Here is an 18,487-nt window from a genome sequence, read left to right on the forward strand (position 1 = left end):
ACAGCATTAAGTTAGCAGGGAGAGCATTAGACTGAAGCATATAGGCAATTGCATCACAATGGCCCCCCTTTTTCTCCCTGCTACGGCAAACCCGGTTGGACCTTCCCTGGTCCAGTAGGGTTGACGGGTTCAGAGCTTTTAGTCCGAGGTTAACTCCGTTTGGCGTAACTGACCTCCCTTGGCAACTGCTCCCGACTCAGGTATGTCACCGGGTCGTCAGATCACACGCCGGTCAGTCCCCAAGTCTTTGTGTGATCTGCAGAGTCACCAGAAGTCAGTGTGAAGACGGCGAATGGGTCTGTGCGCCGCCATCTAGGTGTCCCGCTATGGGAGGGGCAGGTTATGGCTCTGAAGAGACAGTCACAGGAGATTCATAAAAAGAAAAAGTTATATTTGTTGAAATGCTGTAGCACTGGTGCTCAGGGTCCGGGGGGGGGGGGGGAGGGGACCCATAAGGTCAGCCACCCCCTGCTCCCTCCGCAGCCGCCGGTTCTCCTCTTTGAGCTTCTCCAGCTCCATCTCCAGTTCATGGAGCCTGGGGGGGTCAGCCCGCTGTGACCTCAGGTGGTTGTTCTCCTCCTCCATGCGGCTTATGCACTCCTCCAGCTCTATGTACTCACGGATCAGATCCTGCTTGCTCATGTCCTGCAGGCTTTCCACGTGGTCCTTCATCATCAGGAACTGGGTGGTGGTGTAAGGGGCCACCGGTGGGCCCTTGGCGAACATCTCGGCCTGCATCTGGGGCGCCCGCTGCGATTCCATCTCCTCCAGTCGCTTCTTCTCCTCCCAGGTCCGCTGGTTATATGACTTCCAGGACCTCTTCTTCTTGGAGGGTAGCTGGCGGTGCCTCTTTCTGCCCAGCTCCCTCCAAGGCCCCTCCGGCTCATGGCTGTCGCCCATGACCAGCTGACAATGGTGTTCCCTGTTGTCCGTAATAACAGATTGTACCATGAGGGCTTCGTAAGGGGTGCCCAATGGTTCTTCCTGACCCAGCTCCTGGGGATCCCAAGCCGAGTCTACACAATGGGCTGCTGCTGGTGGGCGGTACCCAGGTTGAGACCAATTTGACCTGGTGTTGTCATTCATGGGGCAATTCTGCTTGAAGTGACCCAACTGTTTGCACCGGAAGCAGCGTTGTTCGTTGTCCTCCTGGCGTGGGTAGCGAGGGCTAGATGTCATCGGTCTGTTAGGCGGTTGGTATCTAGCGGCTGGTGGGTGTGAGGGCGCCGTTGGTTGTGGAGGTTGTACCCGTGGTGTGACCTGGTTTGTCTTGCGAGTATCCGCATATTCATCCGCCAACTTCGCGGCCTCTGGTAGAGTCATGGGCCTGCGATCTCTCACCCAATCCTTGACGTCCGTCTGGATGTGATTGTAAAATTGCTCCAGGAGCATTAGTTGCAAAATGTCCTCTGCGGTGGTGGCCTGGCTGCTGTTAACCCAGTTAGAGGCCGACAGGGACAACTGGCATGCCCATTCCGCGTAAGAGTCTTTCGTGGTTTTGCGTGAGTCCCTGAACTTCTGTCGGTGGGACTCTGGGGTTACTGCATAACGAGCCAGGAGCACTTCTTTAACCCTGGCGTAGCTATGGATATCCTGATCTGGCACGGTCCGGAAAGCATCAGAAGCTTTGCCTGACAGTTTGCCTGACAATATTGCAACCCACTCTCTTCTAGCTATTCGGTGCAGGTTACATTGTCGCTCAAAATCCGCCAGGTAGTTATCAATTTCACAGTCCTTTTCATCAAAAGCTTTAAAAGCGCTAAACGGAATCTTCCTTGTGTCTGCTGTGCTGTACTCACTGTTCGGAGAAGGTGCGGCTGCTTGTTGGACTGCTGCCAGTTTTAACTGTAGTTCTGCGTTCCTTATTTCTTTAGCCTTCTGTAGTTCTGCGTCCCTTATTTCTTTAGCCTCCTGTAGTTCTGCATCTCTTATTTGTTTAGCCTTCTGTAGTTCTGCGTCTCTTATTTCTTTAGCCTCCTTCGCTAACAGGTCCATCACTCTCAGCACCACATCTGCCGTTGGGTTCGGGCCGAACCACGCTAGCTTCTCTCTCATTAGCTTGTTGGCTGGCGATTCCTCCTCCTGAATCACTGGTGTCTCCATCTCTTGTACTGCTGGCGTTGCTGCAATCCCGTCCTCCTGGTCTATCTCCATTGATTCTGCTATGATGACCCGCTTGGTTTTGTTGCTAGCAATCCTTCCACGAACTTCCAGTAGTTCTTCCAGTGTCTGCTTGGAATCCGGGTGTGAAGGGGAATAGAAGGGAAAAATCCCACTGCTGCCAACCAATTGTGACGGTATTGGTATGATATCCCCGTCAACGTTCCCTTCTTCCCATAACGAAAATCACCCCAATATTCCACGAGAAGGAATATCCCTGGAGTCGCCCAGAAAGCCACACATGCCAAGCTTACTGCTGGAACAACACAGACTTTAATGGTTTTTCTTCTCAGCTTTTTATACAGTCCAAGACATTGAAGCAACAATGAAATCTCCACCCCCCCTAATCACACACTAAGGCTAATTACTAAAACATTCCAGACAGGTCGGCACCGACCGACAATTATCATGTCTAATCACTGCACATTCCTTAAACAACAAACCACCTTCACACACTGAGTTTCCTAAGCAGACGTTTCGTCTGCTTCCAGTTTGACACCTATTAACACCTAGGTTGTAGACAGGGTTATCACACAATTAAAGGCCTTTCAAAAGCTAGCCTTATTTAACATATGAACAGTGTTCACAGAGAGAGATGAATCACACATGAAAACACCTGTTACCTGTAACCCACAGCATTAAGTTAGCAGGGAGAGCATTAGACTGAAGCATATAGGCAATTGCATCACAGAACCTTACCCTGAATCCCCACCGTGAAACATGGTGGTGGCAGCATCATGTTGTGTGGATGCTTTTCTTCACCAGGGACAAGGAAGCTGGTCAGAGTTGATGGGAAGATGGATGGAGCCAAATACAGGGCAATCTTAGAAGAAAACCTGTTAAGCCTCGTACACACGATCGGATATCTGATGGAATCTAATCCGATGGATTTTTTCGTCGGATATGCGATGAAGCTGACTTTCATCAGTCTTGCCTACACACCATCAGTCAAAAATCCGACCTTGCCAAAACGCGGTGACGTAAAACACTACGACGTGCTGAGAAAAATGAAGTTCAATGCCTCCGAGCATGCGTCAACTTGATTCTGAGCATGCGTGGATTTTTGACCGATGGACTTCCACAAAGACGATCGTTTTTTTCTATCGGTTTTTTATCCATAGGAAAAATTTAAAACATGTTCTATTTTTTTTTCACCAATGGAAAACAAAACAATGGGGCCCACACACGATCGGTTTGTCCGATGAAAACAGTCCATTGGTCTGTTTTCATCGGACAAACCGATCGTGTGTACAGGGCTTAAGAGTCTGCAAAAGACTTAAGACAAGGGTGGAGGTTCACCTTCCAGCAGGACAATGACCCTAAACATACAGCCAGAGCTACAATGGAATGGTTTAGATCAAAGCATATTCATGTGTTAGAATGGCCCAGTTAAAGTTCAGACCTTAAGCCAATTGAGAATCTGTGGCAAGACTTGAAAATTGCTGATCAGACGCTCTCCATCCAATCTGACAGAGCTTGAGAGATTTTGCATAGAAGAATGGGAAAAATGTCCCTCTCTAGATGTGCCAAGCTGGTAGAGACATCCCCAAAAAGACTTTCAGCTGTAATTGCAATGAAAGTCTACAAAGTATTGACTCAGGGGGGGCGCCATACAAATGCACTTTTCACATACCGTATTTTCCGGCGTATAAGACGACCTTTTACACCGGATTTGCACAGCCAAAAAACTGGGGTCGTCTTATACGCCGGGTGAAGCAGCTGCTCGATCGATATCAGCTGCCGGTTCTCTGTACGGCTGTATGTAGTTTGTATATGCGCCGCTCAGCCAATCCTGATGCACTCTGTCGATGACAGAGCATGCTAAGCCTGCTCGGATTGGAGTAATAACCTCTGCCAATCCGAGCAGGCTACATTATGTAGCCTGCTCGGATTGGCAAAGGTTGTTACTCCAATCCGAGCAGGCTTAGCATGCTCTGTCATCAACACAGTGCATCGGGATTGGCTGAGCAGCGCATATACAAACTACATACAGCCGTACAGAGAACCGGCGGGCTGCGGCTTCTTCATTTAATTAAACCCATTACTTCCACACAAGGGGGTCGTCTAATACGGTGAGCAGACTTAAAAACCACCGTTTTTAGCAGCATATTAGGGGGTCGTCTTATATGCCGAGTCATCTTATACGCCGGCAAATACGGTATTTATTTGTAAAAAAAAATTAAAACCACTTATCATTTTTCTTCCACTTCACAATTATGTGCCACTTTGTGTTGGTCTCTCACATAAATTCCTAATAAAATACATTTACGTTTTTGGTGGTAACATGACAAATGTGGAAAATTTCAAGGGGTATGAATACTTTTTCAAGGCACTGTATATGCATATAGTAGGTGTAAATCCAGCCTATAAAGAGAGAGAGATGTCCTGACAGTTTCACCCAGGGACAACTTACACCAGGTTTATGAGACGACAAGTCCGGGTCAATTAAATATTTGCAGCTATCATATCTTTTTAGCTTGCTGATGAGGCAGCCACGGAATGCAGACCAGCTCACATTAGAAACCATTTAAAAATGAATTTTCCTAAACTGATAGTCTTTGTTGTTTTGGGCACAGAATGGATTAAGACGATTGTGATCTAACCTGGCACTAATGGAGCATGAGACTTTAATACTGGGGCCTTTATGTGACATACTTTCATTTACTGGTCCATTGATTCGCGCAAAGACTAGAAACTGCCTCCGGTGGCACCAAGCTCTCTGAGAAAAAGTGTTGTGAAAGAGAGATAATTACTAAATTAGATGTGCAGATCTCCTAAATGACTTCCATATATATATATATATATATATATATATATATATATATATATATATATATATATATATATATATATATATATATATATATATATATATATATATATCAGAACAATGAGCTGAAAAGGCATTTGTACCCAAACCAGGTTTTTTATCTTTTCAAAACTGCTCACAAAGTGAATCACTTACTGGCACCTCAGGGTGTATTTATGAAAAAATAAATAAAAAATTGCACAGCTGTTCGTCCATCAAAACTGCATGTAAATTCACTCTCTACAAATTGGGCAAAAGCGAATGTTCTCGGGCTATCTCTGAAATTCAAATGTGGAAAATACTGCCTTATGGTCACTAGATGGCACTAACGATCATACGAAATCTGTATGCTCCTCTGTGCCATCTAGTGGCCATAAGGCAGTATTTTACTTATTGAGACATTTTAATAGCAGAGAATATACATCCTGAGAACACTTTTTTTGCCTCATTTGCACAAAACTAATTTACATGTTATTTACGATGTAGGAACCTCCCCCAAATGCTACCTGAAAGTTTTAAATAAAGCCTTCTGTTTTCGTTTCGCATCTTATATTAGACTCCATGGGGCAGATTCACGTACCTCGGCGCATATCTCCGCCGGGCGCAGCGTATCTAAGATACACTACGCCGCCGTAACTTTTTTTTTTTTTCGAATCCTCAAAGAATTTGCGCCGTAAGTTACGGTGGCGTAGTGTATCTTTGGCGGCGTAAGGGCGTGGAATTCAAATGGATGTGATGGGGGCGTGTTTTATGTAAATACGTTGTGACCCGACGTAAACGTTGTTTTTTTTTTTTACGGCGCCGTCCGTGGGGGTATCCCAGTGCGCATGCTCAAAATTAAACTGGAACAAGCCAATGCTTACGACGGTGACGTCATTCTATTTGCGAACGACTTACGCAAACGACGTAAAAAATTCAAAAGGTGACGCGGGAACGACGGCCATACTTAACATTGAGTACGCCTCATAATAGCAGGGGTAACTATACGCCGGAAAAGGCCGAACGCAAACAACGTAAAAAAATGCCCCGCCCGGACTTACGTTCGTGGATCGCCGTAACAAGCTAATTTGCATACTCAACGTGGAATTCGGCGGAAACGCCACCTAGCGGCCGCCGAAAAAATGCACTTAAGATCCAAAGGCGTACTAAGACGTACGCCTGTCGGATCGATCAGAGATGCCGTCATATCTTGTTTTATAGATACAAAACAAAGATACGACACGCAAAATTTGAAATTACGCGGCGTATCAAGAGATACACCGGCGTAATTCTTTTGTGGATCTGCCCCAGTATCATCATTACTTGGTCCTTTGCTTCCTAAAGTGGAGTTCCACCCTGATATTTTTTGTTTCCTAAAATAAAAATAAAAATTGAAAAAATAACCATTTCTGGTTATACTCACCAGAAAGGGCTGTTGCTATGCGGAACTAGCTCTTCTGCCTCTTCCTCCACTGCGGTCGTCTTCTTCCTCATCCTCCGTCACAGTGTTTTCTGGTGAATGGGGCGCGCTGCCTTCTGGGAATTGTGGGCCAGATTCACAAACGAGATACGACGGCGTATCTACTGATACGCCGTCGTATCTCTGTTTCTAACTATGCGACTGATTCATAGAATCAGTTATGCATAGCTAGCCCTAAGATCCGACAGGTGTAATTGAATTACACTGTCGGATCTTAAGGATGCAATTCTAGGCCGGCCGCTAGGTGGCGAGGCCATTGCGGCCGGCGTAGAATATGCAAATGAATACTTATGGCGATCCCCGAACGTCCCGAACGGCCCGTCGATCTAACTCTACGTCGTTTCCGTCGAGTTACGCCGCGTAAAACTAGGCCTGAGCCCTAGTTGTCTTAAGCCATGTTAATTATGGCCGTCGTTCCCGCGTCGAAATTTAAAAAGCAACGTCGTTTGCGTAAGACGTCCGTGAATGGCGCCGGACGCCATTTAAGTTAACGTCTAAGCAAATGACGTTGGTGCGACGTCAGTTAGCGCAATGCACGTCGGGTAATTTACCCGACGGAGCATGCGCAGTACGTCCGGCGCGGGAGCGCGCCTAATTTAAATGGGACTCGCCCCATTCGATTGGGCCCGCCTTGCGCCGGACGGATTTAGGATACACCACCGCAAATTTCCAGGTAAGTGCTTTGTGGATCGGGCACTAACTTGGAAAAATTGCGGCGGTGTAACTTTAATCGGAAAAGTTAAGTTGCGCCCGGGCTACGTGAATCTGGCCCTGTGTGTTTACCCCGGGAGGCAGCCGCCCAATCACAAAGCGCCATGCGAGTCGCGCATGCGCAGTAGGAAACGGCCAGAGAAGCCGTAAGCCTTCACTGCCTGTTTCCCTTAGTCAGGATGAAGGCGCCAGGACCGAGCGATCACCGTCGGGGGCCCATCATCGCGGGCGCCTAGGACATGTAAGTGTCCTTATTAAAAGTCAACAGCTACAGTGTGGAATCCCGCTTTAATGCAACACAGGCAGATCGTGACTGGTGGGAGGGGCCAGCAGGGTGCTTCCTGAAAAATTTCACAGCACCCTGCTTAATACTCCTCTCAAGAGCCCAGAGCCCTGAAGCAAACAGCAGGTTGGCTCTGGAGGTGTTGTATACAGTAGTACCTTGGATTACGAGCATAATCCGTTCCAGAAGAATGCTTGTAATCCAAAGCACTTGTATATCAAAGCGAGTTTCCCCATTGAAATCAATAGAAACTCAGATAATTCGTTCCAGTGTCACTTTTAGAGTATACAGTACCACATGTGGCCAGAGGTGGAGGGGCGCTCAGAAACACTTGGAGAAGCTCGGAGACCACTCAGAGACATTTGGGAACGGAGTGTTTCCAAGTGTTTTCGAGTCTCCAATCGGCCCTGAGCGGTTCTGCGTATCTCTGAGCGTCACCGGCACCCCCACTCCTCTGGCCAAAGGCGGTACTGCACACTCCAGAGGCTTGAATCCTGCTTGTCTTGCGAGGCAATGCTTACAAACCACGTTACGCAATCCTGTATATCAAAATGCCTTGATGGGTTGGTGTCAGTCTGGAGGAGTGGGCATTCCTAGGTAGGCTGTATTTGCATGCAAGCTACACAAGGTAACACCTGCATGTGATTGAAGGGGCTGAACACTAATGAATAAAAGGGGCAGGCCAGGGACAGTCAGGCTGGGGGGGAAAGGTCTAGATCAGGGGTCTCCAAACTGCGGCCCGAGGGCTAGATGCGGCCCTTTGCTAGCCTTTATCCGGCCCTCAGGGCTTTATTCCTCCCACTGATATGAGGCACTATTCTTCCCACTGACTCCAACAAGGGGGCATTGATACCACTGATACCAATGATGAGATACAATTACTCCTACTAATAGGGGCACTACTCCTTATCCTACTGATCGCAAACTATGAGGCCATATTTATTCTCATCTATGCTGAGCCCTGGAGCTTTTTCTGCCCCCGCTGGCCACAACTTGGCCCTCCTAAAGGCTGAAGAACAATAAACTGGCCCTTTGTTTGAAAAGTTTGGAGACCCCTGGTCTAGATGATGCCGAATGCCATGCATCCAGTAAATGAGGAGGGCTCTATCTGACTAGCTGAAGCTTCTAATTCAGATTGTGAGACGCTTGCAGTGTTCAGTGAAATCAGACTAAGCCATTTGAGTCCAGGAGAGGGCCCTGTAAGCTTTGCAAGACTGAAGGGAAGGCCGGAAGTTCAGCTTTTAGATTTAAAGTAAGACAATTAGGTAGATTCAGGTACAAGAGCCTACAGTTACGGCGGCGTAGCTTAGCGTGTTTAGGCTACGCCGCCGTAAGTTAGCTAGGCAAGTACATGATTCACAATGTACTTGCCTGCTAAGTTACGACGGCGTAGCCTAAATCGGCGGGCGTAAAGGCGCCTAATTCAAATGTGTTGGAGGGGGGTGTGTTTTATGTTAATGAGGCTTGACCTCACGTTTTTTACGTTTTTTTCTTTAACTGCGCATGCGCCGGGCGCCTACATTTCCCAGTGTGCATTGCGGCTAAGTACGCCGCACGGGCCTATTGATTTCGACGTGGACGTAAACTACGTAAATCCGGATTCGCGGACGACTTACGCAAACGACGTAAAAAAAATTTAATCTCCCGGCGGGAACGGCGGCCATACTTTAACATTGTTATTCCACTAGGGCCTAGCTCTAACTTTACGCGGCCTATCTCTTACGTAAACGGCGTAAAAGTACTGCGTCGGCCGGGCGTACGTTCGTGAATCGGCGTATCAACTCATTTACATATTCTACGCCGACCGCAATGGAAGCGCCACCTAGCGGCCATCCGAAATATTGCAATCTAAGATCTTAGATATGTTTAAGCGTATCTCTGTTTGAGCATACGCTTAAACATAAGTCGGCGTAGATTCTGAGTTAGGTCGGCTTATGTACTGATAAGTCGGCCTAACTCTTTCTGAATCTACCTAAATATCTCTCTATTAATGAGATGTTGGTGGGAGTTCCCACTTGCCTGAGTGACCTCATTTCAGAGAATGCAAAAAATGCACACGAAATGTATGGATGTTCCTAACTATATGTCTGAACCACACTCTTTGACACTTGGGGGGAGAGACTGTATAGCAGTCACATGACCAGAGGTTAAACAAACCCCACCCCAGAGGAACCGTGACTATTTTTCTGTATCTAATTGCAAACTGTTCATACACCTATAGCTGACAATCTGTTTCTGTCTGACTCCAGAACCCCCGGTGAAGATTATAAACACAAGCAATGACACAGAACACAAGTGCGCCGGTGGGGAGCGCATGATGCTGAGTTGCGAGGTGTCCCGTGAGAACGCCCTTGTGCGCTGGTACCGCAATGGCGTGGAGATAGAGGAGAGCGACAATGTCAAGCTGGACTCAGATGGCAGACATCGCAGGTTGATCATCACATGTGCCAGGCCAGAGGAATCCGGAGAATATGTCTGTAATACCGGCAATGATTCCGTCTTCTACAATGTCACTGTTACAGGTCAGTGAGCAATTATACTTTGTAACATACAAGCTAAACCCTACATAGATAAACATCATTAATGTTTTATATAAATGTTGAATAAAAGCCAGTCTGCTACACCAGGGCCGTCTTACTAGCATCAGGGGCCCCTGGGCAAAGTAATGCACTTGGCCCCTATCAGTCTGCCCCAATATACGCACTCACTGTACTCTCAAGAATAAAGTATAAATAGTTGATAGAATTAAACATATATTTATTAGTACTTTCAATAAAAATGTATTTAAACAATAAGAAAACATGCCATAAATCAAAGACTAATCAACACAAAGGACACAGTACAGCGGGGAGGAAGAAAGGCAAAGTACAGGGGAAGGGGCATACTGATGGGGGGGGCAAGATGCTGGGATCATGTGGGCAAGATACTGGGATCAGGAGGGCAAGATACTGAGATCAAGGGGGGCAAGATACTGAGACCAGGGGGGCAAGATACTGGGAACAGAGAGGCAAGATACTGGAACCAGGGGCGCAAGATACTGGGATCAGGGGGGCAAGATACTGGGATCAGTGGGGAAAGATATTGGAATCAGGGGGGCAAGATACTGGGATCATGTGGGCAAGATACTGGGATCAGGAGGTAAAGATACTGGGATCAGGAGGTAAAGATACTGGGACCAGGGGGGCAAGATACTGGGACCAGGGGGGCAAGGTACTGGGACCAGGGGGGCAAGATACTTGAATCAGCAGGGCAAGATACTGGAATCAGCAGGGCAAGATACTGGGATCAAGGGGGGCAAGATACTGGAAACTAGGGGGGGGCAAGATACTGGGATCAGGAGGGCAAGATACTGGGATCAGGGGGGCAAGATACTGGGATCAGGAGGGCAAGATACTGGGATCAGGGGGGCAAGATACTGGAACCAGGGGGGCAAGATATTGGGATCAAGATGGCAAGATACTTGGACCAGGGGGGCAAGATACTGGGACCAGGGGGGGGGCAAGATACTTGGTCTTATCTGACCAGCAGTGGCGGCTGGTAGTAATTTGTTTTGGAGGGGCGGCAAACAGGTCGGTAGCACATACCCCATCGCTTTAACAGCGACTTCCCCTGCTCAGCGGCCTCCCCTTCCCCTGTTCTTTACGAGTCATCACGGCAGCGGCGCTTCCGTTTCCTCCCTCCTCCTTGGCAGCCAATCAGGAGACTTTTTTTTTTAGCCAATCGGAAAACAGGTCTCACACCCGCTTCTGATTGGCCAGATTGAAATTCAGTGTTTCAACAACGAATATACTGTACATTCGCTGTTGTAACACCTGGGAGGGCTCCGAGCGCAATGCTCTGCGTCCGGAGCCCACCCTATTTTGAAGCCTGTTAGAGCCTCTGGCTCACTAGGTATCTTTGGAGAGCTCAGTCTAGTGACAATGGAAGCTCGACCTGTCTGTCAGCCTGGCAAAATAACAAACCCTTTCCCAACTTCACCCAAAAAGGAGAAATAGGTTTTGTTAAGTGTTGGGTTTTGAATTGAATAATGTGTGTACAGTTTATTAGCCAGATTCACGTATGGCGGCGTATCTTTATGCCGGCGTAGCGCATCCCATTTGCACTACGCCGACGTAACATAGTGAGGCAAGTACTGTATTCACAAAGCACTTGCTCCCTGAGTTACGTCAGCGTAGCGCAAATGGCCCGGCGTAACCCCACCTAATTCAAAGTAGGCATGTAGTGGGCGGGCTACATTTAAATTACCCGTGACCCCATGTAAATGAGGGTCGTTCGTACGGCGCATGCGCGCGCATGCTCAGAATCACGTTGCAAATACTCCCTACGTCACGACGTCGGCTCAATGCTTTCGACGTGAACGTAACCTACGCCCAGCCCCATTCACGTACGCTTACGCAAACGACGTAAAATACGACGGCTGTTCCGTCGTCCATACCTTGCATGGGCTGCGCCATCTTTTTGGTGGTTTATCTTTACGCCGGTGTATGTCTTACGTAAACGTCGTATCTTACTGCGACGGGCGTACGTACGTACGTACGTACGTACGTACGTACGTACGTTCGTGAATCGGCGTATCTTGCTCATTTACATATTCGACGCGTAAATCCACGTACACACCCCTAGTGGCCAGCGGAAATATGCACATAAGATGCAACGGCGTAGGAGTCTCCTACGCCGGTCATATCTTAGCCAAATTTAAGCGTATCTGGTTTCCAGAATACGCTTAAATATACGACAGTGCGTCTTACTGAATCCGGCTATATGTGTGTATATATGTATATACAGTATAATGTATATTTCTGTGTTTTTATATGTAGATCCACCAGTGAAGATCATAAACACAAGCGATGACACGGAACACAAGCACGAGAGCGGAGATGCCATTGTGCTGAGCTGCGAGCTGTCCAGGGAGAACGCTCACGTGCACTGGTACCGGGATGGCGTAGAGATAGAGGAAGGTGCCAACATCAGGTTGGAGTCAGACGGCAGGCATCGCAGGCTCGTTATCGCGTGTGCCACACCGGAGGATTCTGGGGAATTTGTCTGCGACACTGGAGACGACTCCGTCTTCTACAACGTGGCGGTGACAGGTCAGTGACAGGGTCCAGAGCATTGACACCTCTTCCTTCCTGCAATGACGGGTTGAACAATTTCCAGTTGTCAGAATGTCTGGCTGTAAATCAGTTTTATAAATAGTGGCTGATGTAAAGTGTCAATAGATTAAGTGGTAGGATGAGGACAATACGGGAGAGAGACTGACTGGTCCAAGATAAGAAGAAAATGCCTCCAGCTAATAGCAAATCTGTCAACAGATCCTCTTCCTATTGATGAGTACTGTACGTGATAATCTATGTGTTTCCTTCCTCACGCCTAGTTTACATGTGTGGTTGGGGGTGGTAAAAATAGGTGGTTGAGCTGCTTTTTTTTACAGCCCCCCATTTGACCCCTCAAGCTTCAACCTTCCATTACAATGTGTAGCGCACCCCCTACGGAGGCGCAAGTAGAATGTAAACTCTCACCCTGCACAGCCAGGCACCTTTTACAGTCACACCAGTCATGCCCTCCAGGCTAACTTCTCCCACAGTCCTCCAGACTGACACTCACCAGCCCACTCAGCTGACTATCGGGAGATCTCGCAGACATGCTGACCTGCTCTTGCTGTCCTCTCACTTGCTCCCGTGCTTCCAGGAAAGGATTCCTCCATGTGTTGTTCAGTATCCTTCCAGCACCTGAGCCCCAGGCCCAAAGTCACCCCCCCCCAGACTAAAGGACGCCCTCAAGGCCCTCAACAGCCTCATCAGCACTCTATCTTCTGACTCATGGCTATTTCTGAGGTAGTCTGCTCCCTTTCAGACCCTTTCTGTTGGGGATTGGCTGGGGCCCTCATAAATATTCCAAACAGCTCCTCCTCGCCTCTACCCACTGTATCTGGAAGCTTCTCCAAAGTTCCAGAAAACAGGGGGAGGCACCAGAAGAGTGGTCAGATGAGTCATCCAGCCTCCCTGAGTCATTCAACTCTGACCCAGATTCAACCCAAGCCTGGCTGGCAGCCAAACCAACATGCATACACTAACAAAACCTATTTACACCTGGCACACTAGAGGGTGCTAAACAGGGCTCAAGTCCTGCGGGAACGCGTGGGAACGGAGTTCCTGCACTTTTTTCACAGCAGGAACTCAGTTCCCTTTGCAGGACTAGAGCAGCCGAGCCGCCCAAGCCAATCCTTCACTAAGCGGCGATGCCCAGCTCGAGTCACTGTCAGGGGCAGGCGAACCTTAGTAATCCTTTATGTTACTGGCCGCTTCCTGTATATGGATTCATCGGGTAGTGTGCGGGTATTCCGTCACTTCCTCAATGCCGCAATGTCTCCTGGGAACTTTTGTGATTGTTCCCAGAAGACATTGCGGAGGTCTGCCGCGAGTTATCACGGGATTTAGAAAGAAGCAAGACCCATACAGTTTAGTAATTATGCATATGAGCGTATCATTTTTTTTATTTTGGTGGGGGAGTGGATCTTGGGTGGGAGTTCCCACACTTTTTTCCCCAGGACTTGACCCCTGGTGCTAAATATGCATATAAGATGGGGACATTGGATTGTAAGCACTTTGAGGGCAGATATTCATATGAACGTGCATTATGTAAAAAGCTGCGTAAATTGTTGGCGATGTATAAATACCTGTAATAAATAAATTAAAATCACATTTTGTATTTTTAGGCAGTTTTGTGAATTTGGCCCAATATTTCCACTATGCTGTGTCTCTCCTCATCTATCACATTCATTGTTCATATGTTCATTGTTTTTCGTAGAACCAGCTGTGAAAATCGTGAATACCGTTGAGGACGCTGAACTGAAGTATACGAGCGGGGAGAGCATGGTCCTGAGCTGTGAGTTGTCCAGAGAGGACGCCATCTTGTGCTGGTACAAGGATGGAGTGGAGATAGTGGAGAGCGACAATATCAGGCTGGAATCAAATGGAAAGCAACGCAGATTGGTTATCACCGGGGCCAGGCCAGAGGACTCCGGGGAGTATATGTGTGACACTGGACATGACCGTCTGTCCTATCATGTGTCTGTAACAGGTTCGTGACTTACCAGATCTTCACTTTGTATATGTACACACTATTAGCCAGATTCAGGTATAGTTACGCCGGCGTATCAGTAGATACGCCGTCGTAACTCTGAATCCGCGCCGTCCTACATTTAAGCGTATGCTCAAACTGAGATACGCTTAAATGTTGCTAAGATACGAGCGGCGTAAGTCTTCCTACGCCGTTGTATCTTGGCTGTCTATTTACGCTGGCCGCTAGGGGCGTGTACGCTGATTTACGCCTAGAATATGTAAATCAGTGAGATACGCCTATTCACAAACGTACGCTCGCCCGTCGCAGTAAAGATACGCCGTTTACGTGAGGCGTCTTCAGGCGTAAACATAAACCACCAAAAAGATGGCGCAGCCAATGTTAAGTATGGACGTCGGAACCGCCGTCGAATTTCACGTCGTTTGCGTCAGTCGATTCAGAATAGGGCTGGACGTAGGTTACGTTCACGTCGAAAGCATTGACTATTTGCGACGTGATTTGGAGCATGCGCACTGGGATACGACCGCGGACGGCGCATGCGCTGTTCGTTCAAAACGTCATTTAGGTGGGGTCATGCTTTATTTACATAAAACACGCTAACCTCTTCACAATTTGAATTAGGCGCGCTTACGCCGGCACATTTACGCTACGCCGCTGTAACTTAGAATGCAAGTGCTTTGTGAATACAGCACTTGCCTCTCTAACTTGCGGCGGCGTAACGTAAATTACATATGCTACGCCCCGCACATCTTTGAGCCGCCGTACGTGAATCTGGCCATATATGTTATTTTTATTGTCTTTTCTGTATTTTAAACATTCCCAAACTACCCAACCACTCAAGTCTGGAGGAGTGGACATTCCTAGGAGGGCTGCATTAGCAGGCCACCCTAGGTAACTGCTTCATGTGATGCTGAGCCTTCATGACTGAAAGAACTAAAATCCAGTGAATTAAAAGAGTGTCCTCACTGCAGCCCAGGGCCGGCTGTGGCCCTTTGCTTCCCTTTATTTGGCCCTTGGGGCTCTATTCATTCCACTGACACCAACAATGGGGCCCTACTCCTTCTACTGACACCAACAATGGGGACCTACTCCTTCTACTGACACCAACAATGGGGACCTACTCCTTCTACTGACACCAACAATGGGGACCTACTCCTTCTACTGACACCAACAATGGGGACCTATTCCTTATACTGACACCAATGATGGGGCCCTACTCCTTCTACTGACACCAACAATGGGGACCTATTCCTTCTACTGACACCAATGATGGGGACCTGTTCCTTCTACTGACACCAATGATGGGGCCATACTCCTTCTACTGACACCAACAATGGGGACCTATTCCTTATACTGACACCAATGATGGGGCCCTACTCCTTCTACTGACACCAATGATGGGGCCCTGCTCCTTCTACTGACACCAACAATGGGGACCTATTCCTTCTACTGACACCAATGATGGGGCCCTACTCCTTCTACTGACACCAACAATGGGGCCCTACTCCTTCTACTGACACCAACAATGGGGCCCTACCCTTCTACTGACATCAATGATGGGGCACAATTGTTCCCACGAATGGGGCACTATTCTTCTGACATTAATAAAAGGGCAATATGCCTTCCAGTGACACCATTAATGGGGCACTATTCCTTCCACAACACCAAGAATGGGGCACTTTACCTTCCAATGACAACAACGATGGGGTACTATTTCTCCCACTGACATCAATAATGAGGCATTATTTCTCCCACTGACACCAATGATGGGGTACTATTTCTACCACTAACACCAACCATGGGGCACTATTTCTCCCACTGATACCAATGATGGAGCACTATTTCTTCCAATGCCACCAATGATGGGGCACTATTCTTACCAATGATACACATGACGGGGGACTATTCCTCCCACTGGCACCAACGATGAGGCACTATTCCTCCCACTGAGACAAATGATGGGGCACTATTTCTAGCACTGATACTAATGATGGAGCACCTTTCCTCCCACTGACACCAACAAAGGGGCACTATTCCTTCCACTGATACAAATGATGGGGCACTATTCTTCCTACTGACATGAACGATGAGGCACTATTCCCCCCCACTGACACCAACAATGGGGCATTAATCCTTCTACTGACACCATTGATAGGGCGCTATTCCTTTCACTGACACCTACAATGGGGAACTATTCCCCCCACTGATACAAATGATGTTGCACTATTCTTCCCACTGACACCAATGATGGGGCACTCCTCCTCCTCCTACAAACATTAATGATGGGGCACTATTCCTCCCATTGACACCTACAATGGGGAACTATTCCTCCCACTGATACAAATGATGGGGCACTATTCCTCCTCCAACTGACACCAATCCTCATATCTTAGGCTGCATTCTTACGTTGGCCGCTAGGGGGCGTTCCCGTTGTGGTCAGCGTATAGTATGCAAATTGCATACTAACGCCGATTCACAACCCTACGCGAGCCCTGCGTACGCAGTTTACAGCGTTTGCGTACGTCGGGTTTCGCGTAAGGCTGCTCCTGCTAATAGCAGGGGCAGCCAATGCTACGTATACCCGTCGTTCCCGCGTCGCGAAGTTTAAATTTTACGTCGTTTGCGTAAGTGAATGTCCAGCGCCATTCACGTTCACTTTGAAGCAAATGACGTCCTTGCGACGTCATTTGCCGCAATTCACGTCGGGAAAGTTCGGCGCGGGAACGCGCCTAATTTAAATGATCCACGCCCCCTACGGGATCATTTAAATTACGCGCCCTTACGCCGGGCATTTTTAAGGAGCGCCCGCGCAAATTATGTAGCTACTGCTTCATGAATGAAGCGCAGCGCAGGTAATTTATGGAGGCGCAGCGTTAAAATGGTACGCTGCGCCTCCGTAATGCCGGGTACACACGAGAGGATTTATCCGCGGATACGGTCCTCCGGACCGTTTCCGCGGATAAATCCTCTGAGGATTTCGATCCGCTGGATTGTACTCACCATCGGATTGAAATCCGCGCCGAATTCACACCGCGGTGACGTGTCGCGCCGTCGCCGCGATGATGACGCGGCGACGTGCGCGACGCTGTCATATAAGGATATCAACGCATGCGTCGAATCATTACAACGCATGCGAGGGATGGGTTCGGACAGATCGATCCGGTGAGTCTGTACAGACCACCGGATCGATCCGCTGGAGCCGATTCCAGCGGATAGATTTCTTAGCATGCTAAGAAATTTTTATCCCCTGGAAATCGGTCGGGCCGAAATATATCCGCGGATAAATATCCGCTGGATCGTACACACCAGCGGATCTATCCGATGAAACCGATCCGCGGATCAATTTCAGCGGATCGATCCTCTCGTGTGTACGGGGCCTTAGGCCCCGTACACACGACCAAACATGTATGCTGAAACTGGTCCGCGGGTTTGTGTGTACCGGGCCTTAGAGGGCGCAAGTCGTACCTGAATCCACCCCACTGAGTAAAGAGGTGATGTGGCGGCTTTTTTTGGACGCATCATATTGGCCCGGGGGGGGTGACTGTGTCAGTTTCATTCTGGGACACTGCATTGTCCTGGAATGAATGTGCCCGGGACACACCTGCAAAATGCGGGACTATCCCGGGCAATCCGCGACACGTGGTCACCCTAGTACAGGAGAGGAGCCTGTACACCAGTGTGGGACTGAAAGCTCTCATTTGCAGAATACAGAGGTCTTCCAGCCAGGGGCGGACTGACAACTCATGGGGCCCCCGGGCAATAGAAGATTATGGGGCCCCTGGGCTTACAGATGGCCACCACGCCAGGAGGTAGTGCAGAGGCGGGGCAGCTAAAATCTCTGGATTTTCACATCAAAAGCATGTCAGTTTCGGACATATCAGGGACAGATGTAAAAAAAACACAGGTTTTTACATACTGTCCCTGGTTTTACTGAGCCTGGCGACCCTGATGGGGCCCCCTAGTGGCATGGGGCCCTCGGGCAGTG

General features: G+C 48.4%; 1 protein-coding gene across 2 annotated transcripts in view; it reads left to right on the forward strand.

Moving 5' to 3' along the window:
* Positions 1-18,487, forward strand: part of OBSL1 (obscurin like cytoskeletal adaptor 1) — a 152,282-nt gene that overhangs the window by 45,288 nt on the left and 88,507 nt on the right. For both annotated transcript variants that reach the window (XM_040358074.1, XM_040358076.1), the window contains exons 6-8: positions 9,672-9,944; positions 12,240-12,512; positions 14,230-14,502. In XM_040358074.1, the coding sequence (XP_040214008.1) occupies positions 9,672-9,944; positions 12,240-12,512; positions 14,230-14,502 (819 nt within the window). The remainder of the gene's footprint in view (positions 1-9,671; positions 9,945-12,239; positions 12,513-14,229; positions 14,503-18,487) is intronic.

This window comes from Rana temporaria, chromosome 6, assembly GCF_905171775.1.
Source record: "Rana temporaria chromosome 6, aRanTem1.1, whole genome shotgun sequence".
In the NCBI taxonomy this organism is placed as follows: Eukaryota; Metazoa; Chordata; class Amphibia; order Anura; family Ranidae; genus Rana; species Rana temporaria.